Source organism: Nansenia antarctica (assembly GCF_963989245.1).
Source record: "Nansenia antarctica genome assembly, chromosome: 5".
Lineage (NCBI taxonomy): Eukaryota > Metazoa > Chordata > Actinopteri > Argentiniformes > Microstomatidae > Nansenia > Nansenia antarctica.
In genome coordinates, this window is record NC_137690.1 from 63,881,243 (window position 1) to 63,901,242 (window position 20,000).

The window sequence follows — 20,000 nt, forward strand, 5'->3', positions numbered from 1 at the left end:
ATTCCCTCCTGACATTACACAGCTGGCTTGCTCTGAGGCCAACGTTAAGAAGTTACCCAGAGGTGCTTCTGGAGTTACACTCCTCCCTCTCAAAAGAAGAGGAAAAAAAAAGTCACAACCAATTAATCACACCTTCTGAAACAGTACTGCTATGCTTGAGTGTTCTTCACACTTGGAAGACCAGTTTGTGGAAACAAGGCAAACTGCTGAGAAAATACACAATACACATAATGGCTTTGGTTCGGGTTTCAGACATACTGTATGGACATTTTCACTTTTTCTGTGGTTTACCGCTGCATACGTGCTGCATGTTGAGAGCTTAAAAACGTCTAATTGAGTATGCCATTTCACGAAACAAATGACACAAAGCAAGATTTCATAAGCTTATGGAATGCTCATGAGGTGACTATATTTTTGTGTATATTTCCATTTGGAATCTGTTGTTAACACTAAGTCTCCTCTGCTGTCCACAGGAATACATGGATGCCAACAAATGCATTGAAGAGTTGCTCAAACAGCTGGAAGAGGAGCAGCGAAGTGTTCGAAGGTAGGGATAATCTGGGGACGCAATGTTTTTTTGCCAATGAATATCAACAGATGTTTGTTGCCAATGAATATGAACAGCTGACTCCAATCTATTTCCAAGGAGAAGGAGCAGAACAATGCTATTTAGTCTGGAACCTGCTACATGCTTTGTGTGCAAGCTTTGAGAAATGCTATTGTATGCTGGTAGTGAAGACATGCCAGCTAAAAGTGGAGACAAAAGGCTATGAGCCGGGCCCGGCCCAGTGTGGGGTTGACTGGGACATTTCTCATGGAGGTCCTTCTTTGCGAGAGGATAAGATGGGGACAATGGAAACCAGGAGCTTATGGAGGTGCCAAACTCTGATGACCTTGGCCCTCAAACTATCCTTAGTCCTCCCAAGTGTCACACCGCCCACAGAAAAGGGAGACCATTTTTTAAACTTCACCCTCCATTGTACTCTCCACTCTCCAGCTCAATAGAGTTGGTTTCCCCCCCATCCAGGGGTAATTTTCCCCCTGAGTGAGCAGGGATGCCTGGGAGATGAGCCTGGGAGGAACCCAGGGTTAGTGGTGGGGGGGGTTGACCACTGACCACAGCTTTTACTGGGACAGGTCAGATTTCAATAGAGGGCAAGGAAGTGGTGTGTAAAGGAATGATTGTCCCTCCGCTCAACTCACACCCTTTTGGATGAGCCCCTTCCTCTTTGACACCGCCAGTGACCTAATAGCAGGTTAGGACGGGGCCTGTCTGTCATTGTGTGGCCTGGCCCATGGCAGGAGCCCAGGTCCTTTCTCACAAGTGGCTGTTTGAAAAAGCCATGAACTGACTCAGACCATCAGGGATAGTGGTGACCGTAGACCATAGCTAGAATGGCTGACCTCGCAGTTACAATGCCAAAGAAGTTTGTTTTATTTTGTTTTCTCCAAAGCGTTATTATCCGGACTACGTAGAGGATGCTTTTATATTCTTATGTAGATGTTATCAATTTAGAATTCAGAATTAGAATTAAATCAATTCAATGGAACTAGGCTACATAGAATCATTATCTCAGCAATAAGTAGTGCCAGTAGTGGAACGGATGGAAAAAACTGCATGTACAGCTCTTACAAATGGACAGGGATATCCCAGGGATTAGTTCTGCTTTTCTTCCATTTTTGCTTGTCTGATTTTGACATTGATAAATGACTCTACAGAGTCTTTTGTTCAGCTGAGACAGAGACCCCCACTATAGCAAGTAACGCCTCCTTCCCCCTATTAGGCAGTGTCTTAGAGAGGCATTGTAGTGAGGCGTCTGGTTTCCCCCTTCACTTCCCTAGGAATTATGAAGGCACTTAGGAAGAAAGAGAGAGACATTCCACTAATTCACCACCGGCTGACCTTCTGCAATCATTGTTTTTTTAGAGTGAACAACATCACAGTCTGACTGAAATAGAACGGAATAAAAACATCTGATTGCATTCTTTTCAACTGTGGTCCATAGCCACTCTCTGTATGGGGGCCATTTCATACTTATCCCATCTAATTTACTTAGGACATAAAAGATCCACAATATTGTGCAGATGTTGGTATAGCGTCTCCAGATGAATTTAATTGGCCCAGCTCTTTAACCAACCGTCCTTGTCAGATGTCAAAAGCATCTGCTGTATAATCTAGTCCTCCTCATATCCAGTCCCCTCCACCACAGACCAACCCCTCCCTCTGACACAGCATCCCTGGCCAACCGAGCACAAAACCACAGTTGGATACGGCCACCTCATTATTCCATTAAATATGATCACAAACAAATGCTCCACGGCACTGTCAACATCAGATGTAACGTGTCCAAAATCAGCCATGTCAGATGCAAAATACAGTAGCAGCTTAAAGGCTTTATTGGGGTTTGCCAGTGTTCACTTGAATAAACATTCTCACTAAAATATCTAAGTGGATAATATCATTGTTCCAATAAAAACAATCCTTTTCCATGTAGCCTACTGTACAGTATGTCTAAATGTGAATAGAGAGGGGTGCTTAGGTGGCGTAGCGGGTTAAGCGTTGACCATGTAACCGCAGGGTCCCCGGTTCGATTCCGGCCGGGGACATATCCTGCATGTCATCCCTCCTCTTTCACCCATCCTTCCTGTCTAAATCTCTACTGTATCTGTCAATAAAATGAAAAATATGAGTGGGACTGCCCCACTCAGAAAAAATTACTTTAAAAAAAGAAAATGATATGTGAATAGAGAGAGATGCAGTCTGGTGTGGAGAGAGGTGAATGGCAGCTTGCGTGTGTCAGAGCTGTCGAAGGGTGCAGACGTGACTCTGTCAGGAACATATGGATGCTTTGGGAGACTAAAAAGCATGACGGGCCGAGAGAGAGGTCACATGCCCTCTCTGAAAAGCTGCCATGTCAAGGGACCAAAAATGTATAATCTCACCCAGCCTTGGATTCAAACAATGCAGATTAGTTTTTCTCTCTCTCTCTCTCTCTCTCTCTCTCTCTCTCTCTCTCTCTCTCTCTCTCTCTCTCTCTCTCTCTCTCTCTCTCTCTCTCTCTTTCTTTCTCCATCCCTCTTTCCTTCTAGGGGTTCGGGGGTTTTGTATTTTATAGGTGTTTTGTTTTTCTTCTTCTTCCAATGGCATACATTAAATCTCCTATCAACCTTTTGGTCGTTTGTGCCAACATGGCAACCCATGATCAGCCACATGGCCAGAGCTGGCCCTCACCTGCCTTGTCTGAGCAGATGGTGGGTGTCTGTGACCCCTGCACACCTTGGAGGACTCAGGGAGGACGGAGAGAGCAGGGGGGGGGCCTGCTCAGAGTAGCAGGGAGGTGGGGAGGAGAAGATGCGCACTGCTGGAGACCTTTGGAGGGAACGTCAGGAGGACCAGGCAGGTCTGCAGCTGCAGCCCCCACAGAAAGGACATTAGCAATGACATCTGCTAATAATCAATAAGCTATTTGTCATCTTTACAAAGCGTGGCGTGGTACTTAGATGATGCTCGGGGCTCCACATTTGAGTAATAAGAGTAGCTCTGGCTGCAGGTGGTGCTAGCAATTATTGAGATAATGATGTGTCTTTGCGTCAGAGCATTGTGTGTTTGAGGGTGTGTTTGTGTATCATTGTCAATTGAATCAAATGTATTTTTTCACATCCCGATGCCATCTAGATGTCACAAACGGTGCCAATGTCCCTCTCTGTGTCATTGAACTCCCCATCATATTTTTCTATCACGTCCTTGCTTGTTCAGGATAAGGTCATGGATTGACATTACGGTAGTGATGTTGAGAACAATCATGTGTAAAACTTGAGCTTGCATTAGGATTCATCCATGATACACTTACTCTTTCCATTTTTAAAAATGTGGCAATAATCCTGCTCTTCATCAAATGGCAGCTCCTTGCTCTTCGATCATCAAACAGGGACCTAATAGTTGGCTGTATTATAATCAAAGTGTTTATGTGTTTGTGTGTGTGTGTGTGTGTGTGTGTGTGTGTGTGTGTGTATGTGTATGTGTATGTGTATGTGTGTGTGTGTGTGTGTGTGTGTGTGTGTATGTGTATGTGTGTGTGTGTGTGTGTGTGTGTGTGTGTGTGTGTGTGTGTGTGTGTGTGCGTGCGCGCGTGTGTGTGCGTGCGTGGGCGTGTGTGTGTCCGTTTACTATGGTGATTATATGAAGCTGATAGAGGAGGGCTTTGCAACACTGGTGTTGCTATGTGGATAAGAGGGGCTGGGCTGGAACATGGCTTACGACTGTGTGGTTCACTGATGTTACTACGAGGCATATCTAGCCTTAAAGACGCCTCTGTACCGCCGGCGGTCTCGGGAGATGAAAGAGTGTAATCCTCTGTGGAAGTATGCGGCCCGCCTTGTTCTCCAGATGATGGGGAGGATAGGGCTGGGGCTCCCAGCGCTCCAACGCCCAAAGGATCTGCAGTCGCGCATGGGTGAAGGCCATGCGTTTTACAACTTTAATTGGATAAGTTGACCAGTCTAATGCTATAATTTGATAATGCTAAGCCCCACAGAGACCTAATACGTTCAATAGTATATTTATGTGCCCTCTTGAGTGAGGGATTTAGGTTAATCCATCGATTAGGGGTCAGTCTCCCCCAAGAGTTCTTCATAAGCAGTAATCCAAAATATCTCACAGAGCACTCTATTCATGTATGAATCTCAGGACAGGGGCTCTTTTTCCCCTCATAAAAACTCATCACGTGAATTGAGTATTTGATGGGATTTGTCCAGATTTGTTTTTTTTCAACCCCTACTGTAGTAATCAGTGGTTCTGTCCTGTTTAAGTTCTACCATGTGTGTCTTAATGAAAATGGCTTACTCCATCAAGTGTTCATTGTGAACAAAGAGCAATTGTGGAAAAAATCAAGCAAAAAAAACACCTTTATGTGTTCCATATGTTATTAGTATAAGGATCAGTTGAGTGAACTGTTTGGCATTTTGTTGGTCTACTGTACAACCTGTGTCCACGGAGTTGATTATTAAATACGGGGATCAAATAGTTAAGGCATGAGAGGTGGGAAGTGAGAAATCACAACTCATTGGTGTTATTGTAATTAAGTCGATTTTTCAAGTATTTTCACTTTATTTATATAGCTTTGAGTGGCATTACCTTTACTTTTACTTGAGTATCTTTTGAATAAAGTACAGTGTAGTACTTCCCCTCGAGAGAAGAAAGCGAGACACTGCTCTCTCCCATTGGCTCCCTGCTGGCCTTGAGTTATCACTAGGGTGCACTCGATCTGCATCCCCTGTTGTTGAGGCACATTCTGAGCACATGGGTAACTATTTTTACGGGGTTTCTTTAAAAATAAAAAAGTTACTGAAATGTGCTTTTACTTAAGTACTGTTTTATGAGCTACTTTTGTACTCTTACTTAAGTTAACTCATGTACTAGAACTTTGACTCCTACTGAAGTACATTTTCACTTACAAAGTAACAGTACATCTGGGAGCCACCCCTCCTAAATTTCGTTGTTTGGTACCTGTACTGTAGCAATGACAATAAAGACCATTCATTCATACATCTACTTGAGTAGGATTCTTCTATATTCTTTCCACCTCTGGGCATCATGAGACAGTTGTTGACCCCATAACACAAATCACCTGTGCCTGCCAGCACAGTACACAACCTATCCATGGAAGACTCACTAACTCAGTCTGGCCCAGCAGCACTGTCTATGTCTGGGACTACTGTACAGTAACCTCCATTGTGGTTCCCCTGATTTATCCACATCACCAGGCCTGCTAAATATCAGCTATGGGCTATGTATCAGTTTTATGGAGCTTATGAGAAGAAGAGGTTAATCGAATAGGTTAATGAAGCTTTTTATTGATACGTTTTCAAGGTCACTTCCTGACGCACCTAACGTCTCTGTGATCTTATGCACAGTTAGGATGAAAGCACTTAAGACTGAAAGACTTGTCTCCTTCTCCCTCTCCCCCACCCATCACTGCCCATAGCATTTGAGGGCTGTCCTTGCTGGGCCATACATTTCTCTTTATGATACACTGAAGGTCAGGTATAGCTAAGTGGCCATCTACAATACCTTAACGCAGTATGATATTAGGTCTTTTAGCATGAAGCATCACGTTACTTCAATGGTTTAGAGTGCTTTGGTAAACATAAAAGAGACATTTTCCCATTTGTTTCTTACACAATTACTGTAGAAGCTGTCAACAGAGAGGAAAAGCAGGATGATTATATACAGTAGATACTGTAGATATGGTGTTCAATAACAGAGGTCTCCGTTGTGCAGAGGAGCTATCTGGGTTCAGTGAGGTGTCATGTGAATTCTCATGGATAATCACATGTTTAAGAGAGGGATGCTTTCCAATGTGTAATTACTGACTAGTGGTACAGTATTTACACCCGTAAGGCTTGACGTCAGAAATCTCATGCCTGCCTTTCTAAAATAGCGCCAGATTCACACAACTTATAATAGCACTGAACTGTTTGTCTATTTTGGGGTACGTGTAATAGCTTTGAAGTGTTTAGAGGTGTCGGGTAATGCCATGCGCATGTATTTTCATCTTTTTCATTGTGCATTGAACAGGTGATTATCAAGATAAGCGAGTAGGGAGGGTGTTATGGGGTATTGTGTGTTCTCTCCAAAGCTTGCAGTTGTTTTGACTGATAGGATTGCTTTTAAGTATTTGGAAAACATCCTTGTGTTTAGTTCGGATGTGTGGATAGATACCGGCCATGCGGGTTTGGCACCAAGCTGCTGGAAGTCACAGTGACTGCATGTGTGCTATTCGTCTCCAGCGTGGAACTAGACTGCTGTCCCCAAACACTCATCCCTCTCTCATAAACAATGTGTTGGATGTAAGTGTTGCTAATGAGTATTTTGTATTATTTGTGTCCGTGTGTGTGTGTGTGTGTGTGTGTGTGTTTGGGGGGTGGGAGGTGGGAGGTGGGGGGTGTAAGTGTGTGGTTCATGTTGTGCCAGCATTGTAATCATTGGTGTCATCTTGAGTAGCTATGGCTGACTAGGGGTGGTATCCTAGACCTGCTACCCCCCCTGTATCATACTGCCCCTATTTCCTATGCTTTATGAAACATGACAGAGGTGCATGATCACACACATCATATTACACACTCCATCTTGCCCCACAATGGTTAAATGATTGCTTTAGTCTGTGGTGTGGAGCCATTCCTACGTGACTGATCACATGATTTGCATAGTCTGGGTGCTGTCTAGAGCAGAGCCAGAGGAGGGGGGGGTCTTGTGTTGGATAAACAAACACACTGTCTACAGTATGGCATTTCCATTACCCGTCTCAACATGAAAACCCCCCCAAGGTGGGCCGTCTGTTGACATGGAAATGGTTGAGGTTTTTTTTTGCGAGTGAAATATTAACTCAAAACACTTTACTTCTGATGTGGTTCCAAACCATATCTCTTCTTCGCCGTACCTCGCTCAGTGTCTGACATATAAATAGCGTTGTTTGGGAATTCTGTCGGAGCCAAAACATGTTGTAGTAAATAGTCGTCGAGGCCCCTGAAGCTTGTCTTGGGTTCTTGGGTGATGATTCAGTCTCCTGATTAGTGGCTGTCTAGGAACACACACCTTGATGGCAGAATTAACTGGTCAAGTAATGCGCTCATGTGACACATGTCAGCCTGTGTCCAGTCATCTGTGCTAAAGCCTGGGAGGATTACTGTCAGGGAGAGTGTGCCTGATGGTTGGGACTGTGGCTTTCCCAAGGAGGAACTCATCTACCCCTCCACCCCACCACCACCCCACTACTCAACACAGGCCCGCTCCGTATCGACCCTTCCCCACCACCACCACCACCACCACCACCTTCCCCAACCTCTCTAAGGAATGTTAACCGGTGTCTATGGGGAGCCAGGCGGTTGTGTGGGGCGCCCATGTGTTTCCAAACAGTGGAATCTGTCACTGACACCCCTGGCAGTGCAATAAGCAGGCCCTTAATGAGTTCTGCAGATCACTCACCAGTGCAGTGCACCCCCCACACCCACCACACCCACACCCACACACACACACACACACACACACACAAACACACACACACACACACCAACCCAGACCCACCCACACACCCACATACACACCCACATACACAAAAAACACACACAAACACACACAAACACACACAAACACACACACACCAACCCAGACCCACCCACCCACCCACCCACACACCCACATACACAAAAAACACACACAAACACACACACACACACACACACACACCAACCCAGACCCACCCATACACCCACACACACACACACACACACACACACACACACACACACACACACACACACACACACACAAACACAAACTCATCCCTGGACCTGTTGGTCTCTAATTGCAATGTTCATGTGGTGGAAAACAAAACAAACAAACATGGCCTTTTGTGATTGGAGGAGAAAACGGTGGTCGAGCCACTGGGCTCCATTGTTCCTGTCCCACCCAAACCTGCTGATGTTTGGGTTTGACAGCCATTTGTGAACAAATGGACATGGCCATCGCTCACTGTTGGCTGCTCACAACTGATCAAATTAGAAAAGGACATCTCCTCAATATTTCATGATTATGCCACATATGTATCTGTTACTGTTGACTTCTTTGGCCATTTATCTTTTTTTTATACAAACGGGACAATGGGAGCTAATTGGTGACCACCTGCTCTGAAAACCAAATTAGGCTTTTCATGTATTCAAATTGTATGACGAGACAGCTGCACTTATGATAAATGCAAGTCGCTGGGTGCATGATATTTCATGTGAGTCCAATTCGAAGTCGTCACATGCTGTGAATCTTTATGAGCTTTAAATATGATTAATGCCATTTTCAATTTCAACCAAGAGCCACATATCCAATAATGAAACTACGCAGGGACTTGACATGCCAACATTTTATGATCCGCTGTGTAGGATGCCAATATTTCCAGCTGACGTTGTGTCCTCCGAACATTCTGCCTGCAGATCTCCCAAGTTCCCACTGGTCTGTGCATCATTCTCCTCCAAACTCTTTCACTTTCCTTTGTGTCCCCCAAAATCATCCAGGAGGCACCAACTCTGTCCCCTTTGGTCGCAGGCTACAAATTGCTCATGTGATTAGTGTAATTGTTCATTTAGATACATTAGTGACAGTGAATGTGGGGCAAAGTGGTTGTGATTGGGTAGGCTGGGAGATCGGCTCTCCCCTTTCTTCTTCCCTTTTTAACTAAGACTGCTGTCGCCAGGACCCCTCTAATTCCCCCTTCACCCCTCCGCCCCCAGCCCCCCCCCCCCCCCTTTCACAGTGGCCCTTTTGGGGAGGAGACAATAGAGGGGTGTCCCTTCCCCCTCCTCTGGACTCACAGGCGTCCTGATCGGAGCTCCGGGCTCCGGTTTGTCACAGCCATTCAGCTGAGACTGATTGTGATTGCGGCAGATGGGCTGGAGCCCAGTCAGTTGTCCTGGGCCCCCATCTCTCTCTCTCGCTCTCTCTCTCTCTCTCTCTCTCTCTCTCTCTCTCTCTCTCTCTCTCTCGCTCTCTCTCTCTCTCTCTCTCTCTCTCCCTCACCCTGAAAAGAGCTCAGTCACAGGAACATCACAAGCCGAGTGCCGCTCACCCGCTCACGTCCGTGTGGTGGACACCCCCACACTCCCCACTGCTGTCAACCCTCCCCCCTCCTGCCCCCCCCATACACACACACACACTCCCCAGAGGGAAAGTGGCACCTTCAGAGCCAGCAGTCGTCTCTTCCTGAACACATGTTAAACGTCCCGCAGCCTTAGCAGGAGAAAAGCGCTGAGGCACAGGGGGAGGAGGGACAGAGAGAGGGAGAGAGAGAGAGGAGAGCAGGAGACGGCAAGGAGAGAGAGACACAGAGTGTGCGTAATGTGAGTGAGAGAGAGAGAGAGAGAGAGGGACTGCGAGAGAGAAACACACAGCGTTAAGGGAGAGTGTATGTTGTGAGGGCGAGAGAGGAGCAGGAGGAGGAGGAGGAGGAGGAGGGAGAAACGGCACAGGAAGGTAGAATGCATGTAGTCAGAGAGAGAGAGAGAGAGAGAGAGAGAGAGAGAGAGAGAGAGGGTAGAAGAAGCACACGGTGAGAGGCAGGGATTGTAGAGAGAGAGAGAGAGAGAGAGAGAGAGAGAGGGAGAGAGAGAGAGAGAGAGAGGGGGAGAGAGAGAGAGAGTGGGGTAAGGGGAGGTGGATCGTTAAAGCTTCTATGTCAGAGGCACACAGCGCAGGGCTGCATTGTGGATGTAAACTTTATCAGCTCGCGGATCTGTGGCTGGCAGCTGCCGTGGTGGAAGCGTGCAGGATTACCATGTGTGTCATCTGAAGACGCAGCCCCAGGATGCAGCACCTCGAGCAGGGTAAGGACACGCACGCAGGGCTTCAACAACAACCTCCGCTCTCTCTCTCTCTCTCTCTCCTCTCCCACGATTCTCTCTATATTTGAGGACATCTATACCAGTCACTATAGGGGCTCATAGACTGTATACCTTTGTGTGGCTTAGCTGCAGAGGTGTTTGTATTAGCAGACAGTTGTGTTTTTTTTTTTTTGGGGTATTCATTTGTAATTATGATTTTGTATATGATATTTTTTTCTTGTCACTGTACTGTAGTTGCCAGGAGCTGAAAGTGTAAAGTTGAGTACCTGTTCCCTGGCTGCTTAGGAGTAATTAGTTGTTAGTTATCACATAATCTAGTGAGTAGATGTGTCTCTTTCGATTGGGGTCAGGTTGCCCGGGGTTACCTTTCTCCAGCTGGTCCACACAGTAGTGTACATGTCTTATTTCTAGAGTTCAGCAGATTAGTCTGATCTGCAGGCTCCTTTTATTAGCCGGCGCAGCGAAGGAAAACAATTGTGTGCCCTGTTGCTAGTGGCAACGGCACGGGGTTCGGCCTGTAAGCGGCTTTAATTCTGATTGATAACAGAGGGAATGTGGCCCAATCGTTCAAGCCAAGGAGAGGTAAAACAAGCCTCGGAGATTTGTGTGTGCTGGAATGCAGTTCTCCCCAGCCCCCCCCCTCTTAGCCCGATTAAGATTAGTATTTCCCCCCCCTATCCAGCTCTCTATAATCCTCCCTGGAAATGGCAGTGGTGAGCTATGCTATGCTATATTGCTATTGTGTTCCCCTTGCTTGGGAGAGAGTGCTGTCTTGGATATGGGGCTGCTCCATAGTGGCGTAATGAGGCTCCCTGCTCCCCAAGACTGCTGAGAAGATCCACGCAGGATCCACACAGTATGTCAGAGGCAGAGGGTGACTGGGGACATCTCCCCCCCCCTTCACCACCACCCTCCTCCCACACCAGTCACTGCAGGGAGAAAGAGACCTACCGTACTGTATACACACACACACCAAACACAACCTCCTGCCACTCAAGCTGAACCGGAGTGACAGCTCCTATTTCGGTCTCAGGAATGAATAAACATACAATAGCTGAGGCAGAGCGATGACATGAGCATGGGGAGGTTGTCATTTTGAGGGTTAATTTAAGTTTCTGTGTGTCGGAGCAGAATGTCACGGCTGTCGTCGACCGCCGGTGTGCTTTTACTTACATCCACTGTTGCATTGCGACGTGATCCCCCCCGTTCACTGACGTTAGAGTTTTTCTACTTCCACTCATTTTCATTACGATGTACTTAAAATTGTACTTACTAATTGTTGCGTAATGCTGAAGTTGCAGGCTGTCTGTCTTAAGCTGGCCCGGGGGCCGCTACGGTACTTTACTGGCACTGTGGGGAATGTTGTGGCCAGTGAAAGTGTTCACACGAGGCAGATGTTTTGCTACTGCCGAGTTTGAGGCCAACAACCTCTGAAACCTACCTGGGGATTAGATTAAGAGGATTGGGGAAGGAGAGGGATTATATTTTTTTCATGGAATTTCAACTGTAATTCTGTGTGTGTGTGTGTGTGTGTGTGTGTGTGTGTGTGTGTGTGTGTGTGTGTGTGTGTCTGTGTGTGTGTGTGTGTGTGTGTGTGTGTGTGTGTGTCCATAATGGCTGAATGAAAACGTTTCGGACATGATCTTTTTTCACGTCTGATGTTAATTGCATTCGCATTTGTGACTACAGTCTGTGACCTATATTGAACTGGTGTAATGTGCAGTTAATGGTGCGAATGTATTGTGGATCAGAAAAGTTCCGCATTCCATTGGCATGAATTTCAGACTAATAGCCTATAGGATAATGTCCATAATACTGTGAATACTGTGGAAAGATATGAATGAAAGAAAGATATGAAAATGGGAAAGATATGATATGAAAGGTATGAATAGGAAAAGTGAATGTTTAGTGCACTTGAACCCGGGATGTTGGCATGTCAGTTAGGCTGTCAGTGCATGACATGACCAGTGCTAAGGGTACTGTTCACGTACAGTAGTACAACGTATCAGCTCACAGATTACCTTGTCTGCAAACCGCTTTTCATGTAATCCAGAAGTGGATCCAAATCCCAAGGATGTTGGTGATATGAGCCTGACACTACATCCTATAGTGTAGAAAAAGATGAGCTAGAACGCCACATGTAGTGCCACTACATTCATGTGTTTGTTTGTTTTCTACATCTTCCCTTCTCTTTTCCCTCTTTCCTGTCCTCCCCCTTTCCTCTCCCCTCTCTCTCTCTCCCTCCCTCTCTCTCTCCTTCTCTCTCTCTCTCTCTCTCTCTCCTTCTCTCTCTCTCCTTCTCTCTCTCTCTCTCCTTCTCTCTCTCTCCTTCTCTGTCTCTCTCCTTCTCTCTCTCTCCTTCTCTCTCTCTCTCTCTCTCTCTCTCCTTCTCTCTCTCTCTCTCTCTCTCTCTCTCCTTCTCTCTCTCTCTCTCTCTCTCCTTCTCTCTCCCTGTACGTGCTGCTCTGTGCTCAGTGACCCTGGTAGCGTATTTGGTTCAGGTCAAACTGAATTACTGTGGAATGTCCCTCTCTTCAATGGCTGGCCCAGTGGGCCTCAGCATGAGAGCATTTCCCCCTTCGCTGACAGCCAGACTATTTTCATTTCGGAGAGAGGGGGACCCAACTCCCGAGAGGCTTCTCTCCTCCACTGTCTCCAACCATCCACCCTGAGGTTTCTTCACCCAGTTGTCCAGTTGAGATGGGGAGAGCTGTGGGGCATCCAGGCGGAAGCGTAATGATGTGAACGTGTGAGTTCCGAGGCTCCCCTCTCACCCCTAGCTCTGTTTAGAGACACACTGCTGCTGGCCACTCACATCAATTAAGAAATGCTTTGAATGCATTCCTGCCCTAGCCTGCGAGGCATTTATCTTCCCTAAGAACAGCACGTGGGAACTCTAAAAACAGCCGGGGTCTTTAGAGGGCTCTGAGGCCAGGGACAGCCAGTATAAACCTGTTTCTTGCCCTAGTCTGCTGGACATGTGCCATCACAAAGGTCTCTGGGCGAATGCTTTTGGTCCTTTTTCGACCTACCCAAAAAAAAAAGAAGATAATCTTGTTTTCTATATACACAATTTGGGTTATTAACATATTATTATCCAACTTGTGTGTTTCCAAAAAAATAGGCTGTCGATATACTTGCCATCATGTTTACTCTTGGCTCACTAGCTTCTGAACATAATTTCCCTTCCAAGATAAACATTAAAAGTTAATGCACTGACACAATTTCTGTGTCTGCTATCAATGCATTGTGGCATCCAATTACTGTATTGCCTAGAGACAAAGCGTTCTCCTGCCTCACTGACAGTTAAGTGATGTCATTAAATACTGGCATTCCTGTGGTTGTTAAATGGTTGGGTTTATTCCAAACTCCATGGGAGTTTACCCAGGTGAAAATGTGGTTTCCAGTTGCAACATTCAAATTGCCTGTTTTCCAATCAACTCGGCAGAAAAGTATAGTACTACTTACTTATCTTTATATAATTGCCTTTTCCCGTTCTGTGTATTCAGAGTCTTTAAATATTGTGCAATATGTTTTTCCTACTCTGTCTACTTATGGAGGAACTGAAAGAGATAAGAGCAGTTAACATTACCGTTCTTGGAAAAAGTCCCAAATTGGATTCAGCTTTAAGACGATACATTAGTACGTTACATTAGTCTATGTGGGTCATAACAGTAGTTTCATATGCAAAACGTTTTATAAGATGATGAATAACTCCAATGCCATTAAAACATTTTCAGGTATCCAGCTGCTACATACTTTTGTACGATGTATCTCACAAAATAATCACAGTAGGAGCAGTTTCACAGACAGTCCTCTGACTAATGTGATAACATTCCTTTATGTATTATATCTCTTTGCGTGACACAAAGGATACCCTCCAAGGAACACAATTCATGGCGATGGGAATGAGCTGGTTTTATTGAGGTCGACTGGGTTTGGAAATGTCAACAAACTTCAGCTCCCCACTATCCAGGTCGTAAATCACAGTGTAATTGTGGGAGAAACAAGCAGACCTCATCCACTTGCTGGGGCTTTGGCTCGGTGGGGGCAGGAACTAGAATAGCTAGGGATAGCTCACCTCTCTCTCTCTCTCTCTCTCTCTCTCTCTCTGTCTCTCTCTCTCTCTCTCTCTCTCTCTCTTTCTCTCTCTCTCCATCACATATAAACCATGGGGCCGGAACTAGAATAGCTAGGGATAGCTCACCTCTCTCTCTCTCTGTCTCTCTCTCTCTCTCTCTCTCTCTCTCTCTCTCTCTCTCTCTCTCTCTCTCTCCCTGTCTCTCTCTCTCTCTCTCTCTCTCTATCACATAGAAACCATGGGGCCAGAACTAGAATAGCTAGGGATAGCTCACCTCTCTCTCTCTCTCTCTCTCTCTCTCTCTCTCTCTCTCTCTCTCTCTCTCTCTCTCACTCTCTCTCACACTCTCTCTCTCTATCACATAGAAACCACCGTGGGCCACTCTCCAGGGAGACGAGGGACCCTTGAGAGCCAGTGTTTACCCCACCTTTGTCTCTATTGTAGAGGAATGACTTGTTTGTCTGCAGCTGTAAAGGGCCAGTGTTTGCGTGGCCTCTGAAACCGTGTGTGTTGACAAAGAGGTAAAAGACTGGCCAGGGGTGGCCTTTTTTTGCACAGCCCGGGTGAGTCAGCAGAAAGTCTGCATTTTTTACAGTCCACAGGACTGTAGGTCCCCCTATTTTCAACCAGGTAGGCAATGTGCAGTCAATGCGCCGGCCAGGGAGCCTAAATGAAAAGCATGTGATGACTCTGAGTGTCACGTGCCTGACATTGTGACATGGTCGTGCTGCCTCCATGGAAGGAATGTGCAGATAAAGACACCTTTCTAGTCTGGAGAGTGATACACACATGATTACGTGTTGGAGCTTGAATGTCTGACTGGGAATGTGATTTGATATAGGCTGAATAAAAACGTGCCCCTACATACAGTGTGTGTGTGTGTGTGTGTGTCTGAGTCGTGTGGGTGTGTGTGTGTGTGTGGGAGTGTGTTGGGAGTTTGCGGAAGGGTGTGTGTGTGCGGGTGTGTGTGTTCGTGATTCATCCCTACACACCTGCAGGCTTTTTGAGTGATGCACTACCTCCATTCCTCTGTGTGTGTGTGTGTGTGTGTGTGTGTGTGTGTGTGTGCGTGTGTGTGTGTGTGTGTGTGTGTGTGTGTGTGTGTGTGTGATTCATCCCTACACACCTGCAGGGTTTGTGAGTGATGCACTACCTCCATTCCTCCTTGTGCGTGGGGACTGTGTTTGGATGGTACTACAGGATTGGAGGCCATTTCAAAGCACATCTGTTCGCTCTGAGTGTTGTGTTACGTCTGAGGTGGAATGCGTCTGTGGCTGATTTGGCTCGGAAACAATGGAGGTCAGCCATGACGTGTGGAATGAGAATTTTTTTTGAGAGGGATGGTATGGGGGAATCCATGCTCACTGAACACATTCTAGGGCCAAGTCAGACTCGGGTTGCTGAAATAAATCCTCCGTAGCATCGGAGGTGTCATTCAGCATTGAAATATGACTAAATAGACCGACTAGCCTATTTATCCCAGAGATACGCCTTTTAGAGATATGGAATGTGTGGAGATTCACAGGAGATGCAGAAGATAAAGGTACAGCTTGACCTTTTCATCTTGGACATGCTGAATTCCAAAGACATACTCTACACATCTGGTTTCAGTTGATGTTCATTGACTCTTCTCTATCTAGGCTTTCCCACATTGTATTCGACGGAAAGTGCTAACGCGTCTCTAGTGACACAGTCGATTCAGCTAATTAGAAGCACCACCTTTGTGTTCTGTAGAGCCCTTCCCATAGTCCCAGAAAGACAGCAGTGTTCTTTGTGTGATTCCAGAGAAACCTCATCACGTTACACCTCGTCAATTATTGATGCGTGCGGTGAGGTAACACTCATTGTGCCTCCCGGTTCCATCTTCATGTGTGTGTGTGTGTGTGTGTGTGTGAGGTGATGACATACAGTATGGCTGCTGTTCACCACCGCCCTCCTGTGAAGCCCAGGTCGGGATCGGGCTGCAGCTGTGTGTGACATCGGATGCCGTCCCTCTCTCTCTCTCTCTCTCTCTCTCTCTCTCTCTCTCTCTCTCTCTCTCTCTCTCTCTCTCTCTCTCTCTCGTTCTCTCTCTCTCTCTCGTTCTCTCTCTCTCGCTGTCTCTGTCTTTTTCTCTCTCTCTCTGTCTCTCTCCCTTTCTCTCTGTCTTTCTCTCTCTGTCTTTGTCTCTCTCTCTTTCTCTCCCTTTCTCTCTGTCTTTCTCTCTCTGTCTTTGCCTCTCTGTCTTTCTTTCTCTCTCTCACTCTCTCTCTCCCTTTCTCTCTCTCTCTTTCTCTCACTCTCTCTGTCTTTCTCTCTCTCTCTCTTTCTCTCTCACTCTGTCTCACTGTCTCTCTCTCTCTCTCACTCTCTCTCTCTCTCTGTCTTTCTCTCTCTGTCTGTCTCTCTCTCTGTCTTTCTCTCTCACTCTGTCTCTCTGTCTCTGTCTCTCTCTCTCTCTTTCTCTCCCTTTCTCTCCCTTTCTCTCTCTCTGTTTCTCCCCCCCCCCCCCTCCCCCAGCTCCCGTCAGGGGGAAGGCTCTCTAGCGCCGTGGCAGCAGCAGTAGCCATTGATGCGTTTGCCTGTGAGATGGGGTGGATGCTATAACTTATCAAACGCCTGAGCAAACTCTTTGTCTGGTGACATGGAGGGAAATTCAGGATCTGGGAATGTGTTGCATAATCATGCGATAGGGGGGTAATGGATGGGAAGGACCTGCTCGGGGGTTGCGGTCCCATCTCGCAGTCGTGTCTCTCCAAACATACTGCACGTGTCTGTCATTGCGTGTGTGTGTGTGTGGAATTTAAACTCAGCGGGGGGAGCCAGCACTAATACACACACATGCACGGAGACTCTGTCTCATCCAAACATTTATGCTTCCTTCCACTCCACTCTGTGTACATTTGCGGCTCAGTCAGATTGAGATAATGTTTAATTTGCTTGCGATTTATGTAGGCCCGTATTGTGAATATTGGATGAATATTTATGCTTCCTTTCACCAGAATGGTCTATTAAAGTCAATATGGGCCAGCCCTGTTGAAAAAGGATACACATTCTGTAAATGCATATATGTACTCTTATCATATGGTATCTGATCATAGAATGGATCATATCCAGGTTAAGATCACTGTAAATGAATGTGTAACTTGAAACAGAGTAATCCTGCAGTAGTGAACAGGAGAAAACTTGAGAATATTTTCTGTGTGTATCGCTGTCTTTCATTATGAGATAAACACCACATATACACCATAGGGGCCCATGGATCAAGTCACATGGTATAACAATAATAACGATGACAATAAAACAAGACGAAGTGAGAGGCCTCCCACAATGCAGTTCAAAGGGAGCTTTCCTCCCAGAGTCAGGTTGGACATGTCAGCTCAGGTTAGCATATAATGTACTCCTAGAGAGTGATTGATCTTCCCCCTGACAGATCGTGCCTATGCATGCCAGGCCGCCCTGATGCCAACGCTGAGTCTGCTGTCTCCCCGTGACGGAAAAAAGAAAATAAGACTGTGAAGATTGACACGATTGCGTCGGCGGGAGAATGTTTCGGGGGGGAAACAGTTGATTTCATGTGAATCGCACACGTGCACGCCTCCCTTAGACTCTTAAGGGGCTGTGACGTTTGATGTTTGATGTTTGTTGTGTGTCGACCATAACATCCGAAAAAATGGGACCAGGAGATCAATAAACTGCTTGTCGGTGGGTGGACAGCTGATCCCAGACAGAACTAGAAAAGTGTCAAACAGATCAAGTCTAAGCCAAGATAGTCTGGTGGTGCCATACCCCGTAGTGTTCCAGCCTTAGGGGTGGGATGGATGGCATGGGTGGCTGGCTGAGTCCTGTGCCCCGCCCTGGGTGTGGGCGGCCAGGAGCCCTGGGGGTGGCGGAACGGGGTCTCGTTTGTGCCGGGGAGCAGCTTGTGCGAGGCCGTGGGAACAGGCAGGGCGGCGAGCGGGTAGGGTGGGGGTGTCAGGTGGTTTGGCCTGCTCAACTGAAGCGTGGCGCTGTCGGGTTGCCTCCCTGGGCCCTCACTGGCAAGCTGCTCACTGCGGCGGGCACTGGCGCTGCCAGGCGATGCCAAGTCACTGGGAACTGCTGGAGGCCAGGGTGGTGCCAGCGGGCTGTCTGTCCCCCACCGGGATTGGCTAATGGAATTTACTCGCACAAAGCGTCCTTACTGTGTGAAGAGAGGAGGAGGAAGGGAGGAAGGAGGAAGGAGGATGGAGGAAGGAGGGAGGCCAAGAACGCTAGGGGCAGGATAGAGGATACTGCTCATGCTCAAAAGCACACACATGCATACCCTACAGGCATGCAGGCATCCACAAATAAGCACTAACATAAACACATACTGTACACTGCACACACGATTGCAAGTCAAGGTTCACTAAGACATGGTCAACCAGGGACAGCCCAGTGTACTGTATCCTCTGTCTACTGAAGCTGGGTTTGATCATCATCATTGGGAAGTGATTCTAGTGCAGTTGTCACATGATGTCAGCATCGAATATAGTCTACTCTGGATAGTGCATTGCTCTTGCTATTTAGAAATTGGATACAAATGTTACCATTTAGTATGTTCCCGAGAAACACTGTTTTGACTGCTGCTTAAATATCAAGTACCAATTACTATAATTATGTTTTACACATTATGTCAAATTGCTCTATTTTTGGCAATGATTTCCTCAGGCGCAGTTAAGCTCAAGTTTCCCTGCCCCAGTAACATGTCTGTGCGTTAGTGCCCCCGAAACTTAATCCCTTACAAGTCTGACTCTGAGTCATAATAAAGACAGAAAAAAAGCCCAGTCCAGTCCTGTTTTGGAAAACAATGAATGTGGTGAGAAGTTACAGGAGTTTTCTCTCAGAGTAGCATAGTCCACACAGGCTAATCGGAATGGACACACAGGTTTTTTTTGTAACAGGGTTCTGTAACTGGGTCATGAGGGTGATGTTTTGTGTTTCAGGTATATGATATTTCCCACAGCTCAAGCAAGTAGCGGTTGCTGTGTGTGTGTGTGTGTGTGTGTGTGCGTGTGTGTGTGTGTGTGTGTGTGCGTGCGTGCGTGCGCGGTGCGTGCGTGCGTGCGAGTGTTTGTTTGTTTTAATCTAACTTCTGCTGGAATTCACAGCAACGCTATTTCTCAATCAGCGTGCCATGCTTTGCTTTGTGTAACTCAATTTGGCTGAGTTGGGAAAACCATAGCAGAGGATGAGAAACACCAGAACCTTCTTTCAGTGTATGTTAGTACAGTATATGCTTCAGATTCATTCAGTATTGGGAGTAGACAGAAACACCATTCATCCTAAACTGTACCTCTAGTCTTTCTCCACCGGGGTTTCCCTAGGTAAGTCAATGAACAACAGCATTGTCTGATGAGATTGCTCGAGACAGAGGTAGACACTTTGAGACTATGACTTTAAGTGGCCTTACCTTTAAGTACCTTTAAACTATGTCGTGTGTAATCACGTTGACAAAACAATGCACCTCTATTGAGGTCATTCTGATGTGAGTGATGTGTCATGTTGTCACCTGTGTTTCCAGTGGTGGGTT

General features: G+C 46.5%; 1 protein-coding gene across 1 annotated transcript in view; it reads left to right on the forward strand.

Annotated features, from left to right (window-relative positions):
• Window positions 1-20,000, forward strand: part of LOC308157534 (nck-associated protein 5-like) — a 116,529-nt gene that overhangs the window by 30,334 nt on the left and 66,195 nt on the right. Inside the window, exon 3 of the mRNA XM_080531113.1 lies at window positions 474-547. Within this exon, the coding sequence (XP_080387239.1) occupies window positions 474-547 (74 nt within the window). The remainder of the gene's footprint in view (window positions 1-473; window positions 548-20,000) is intronic.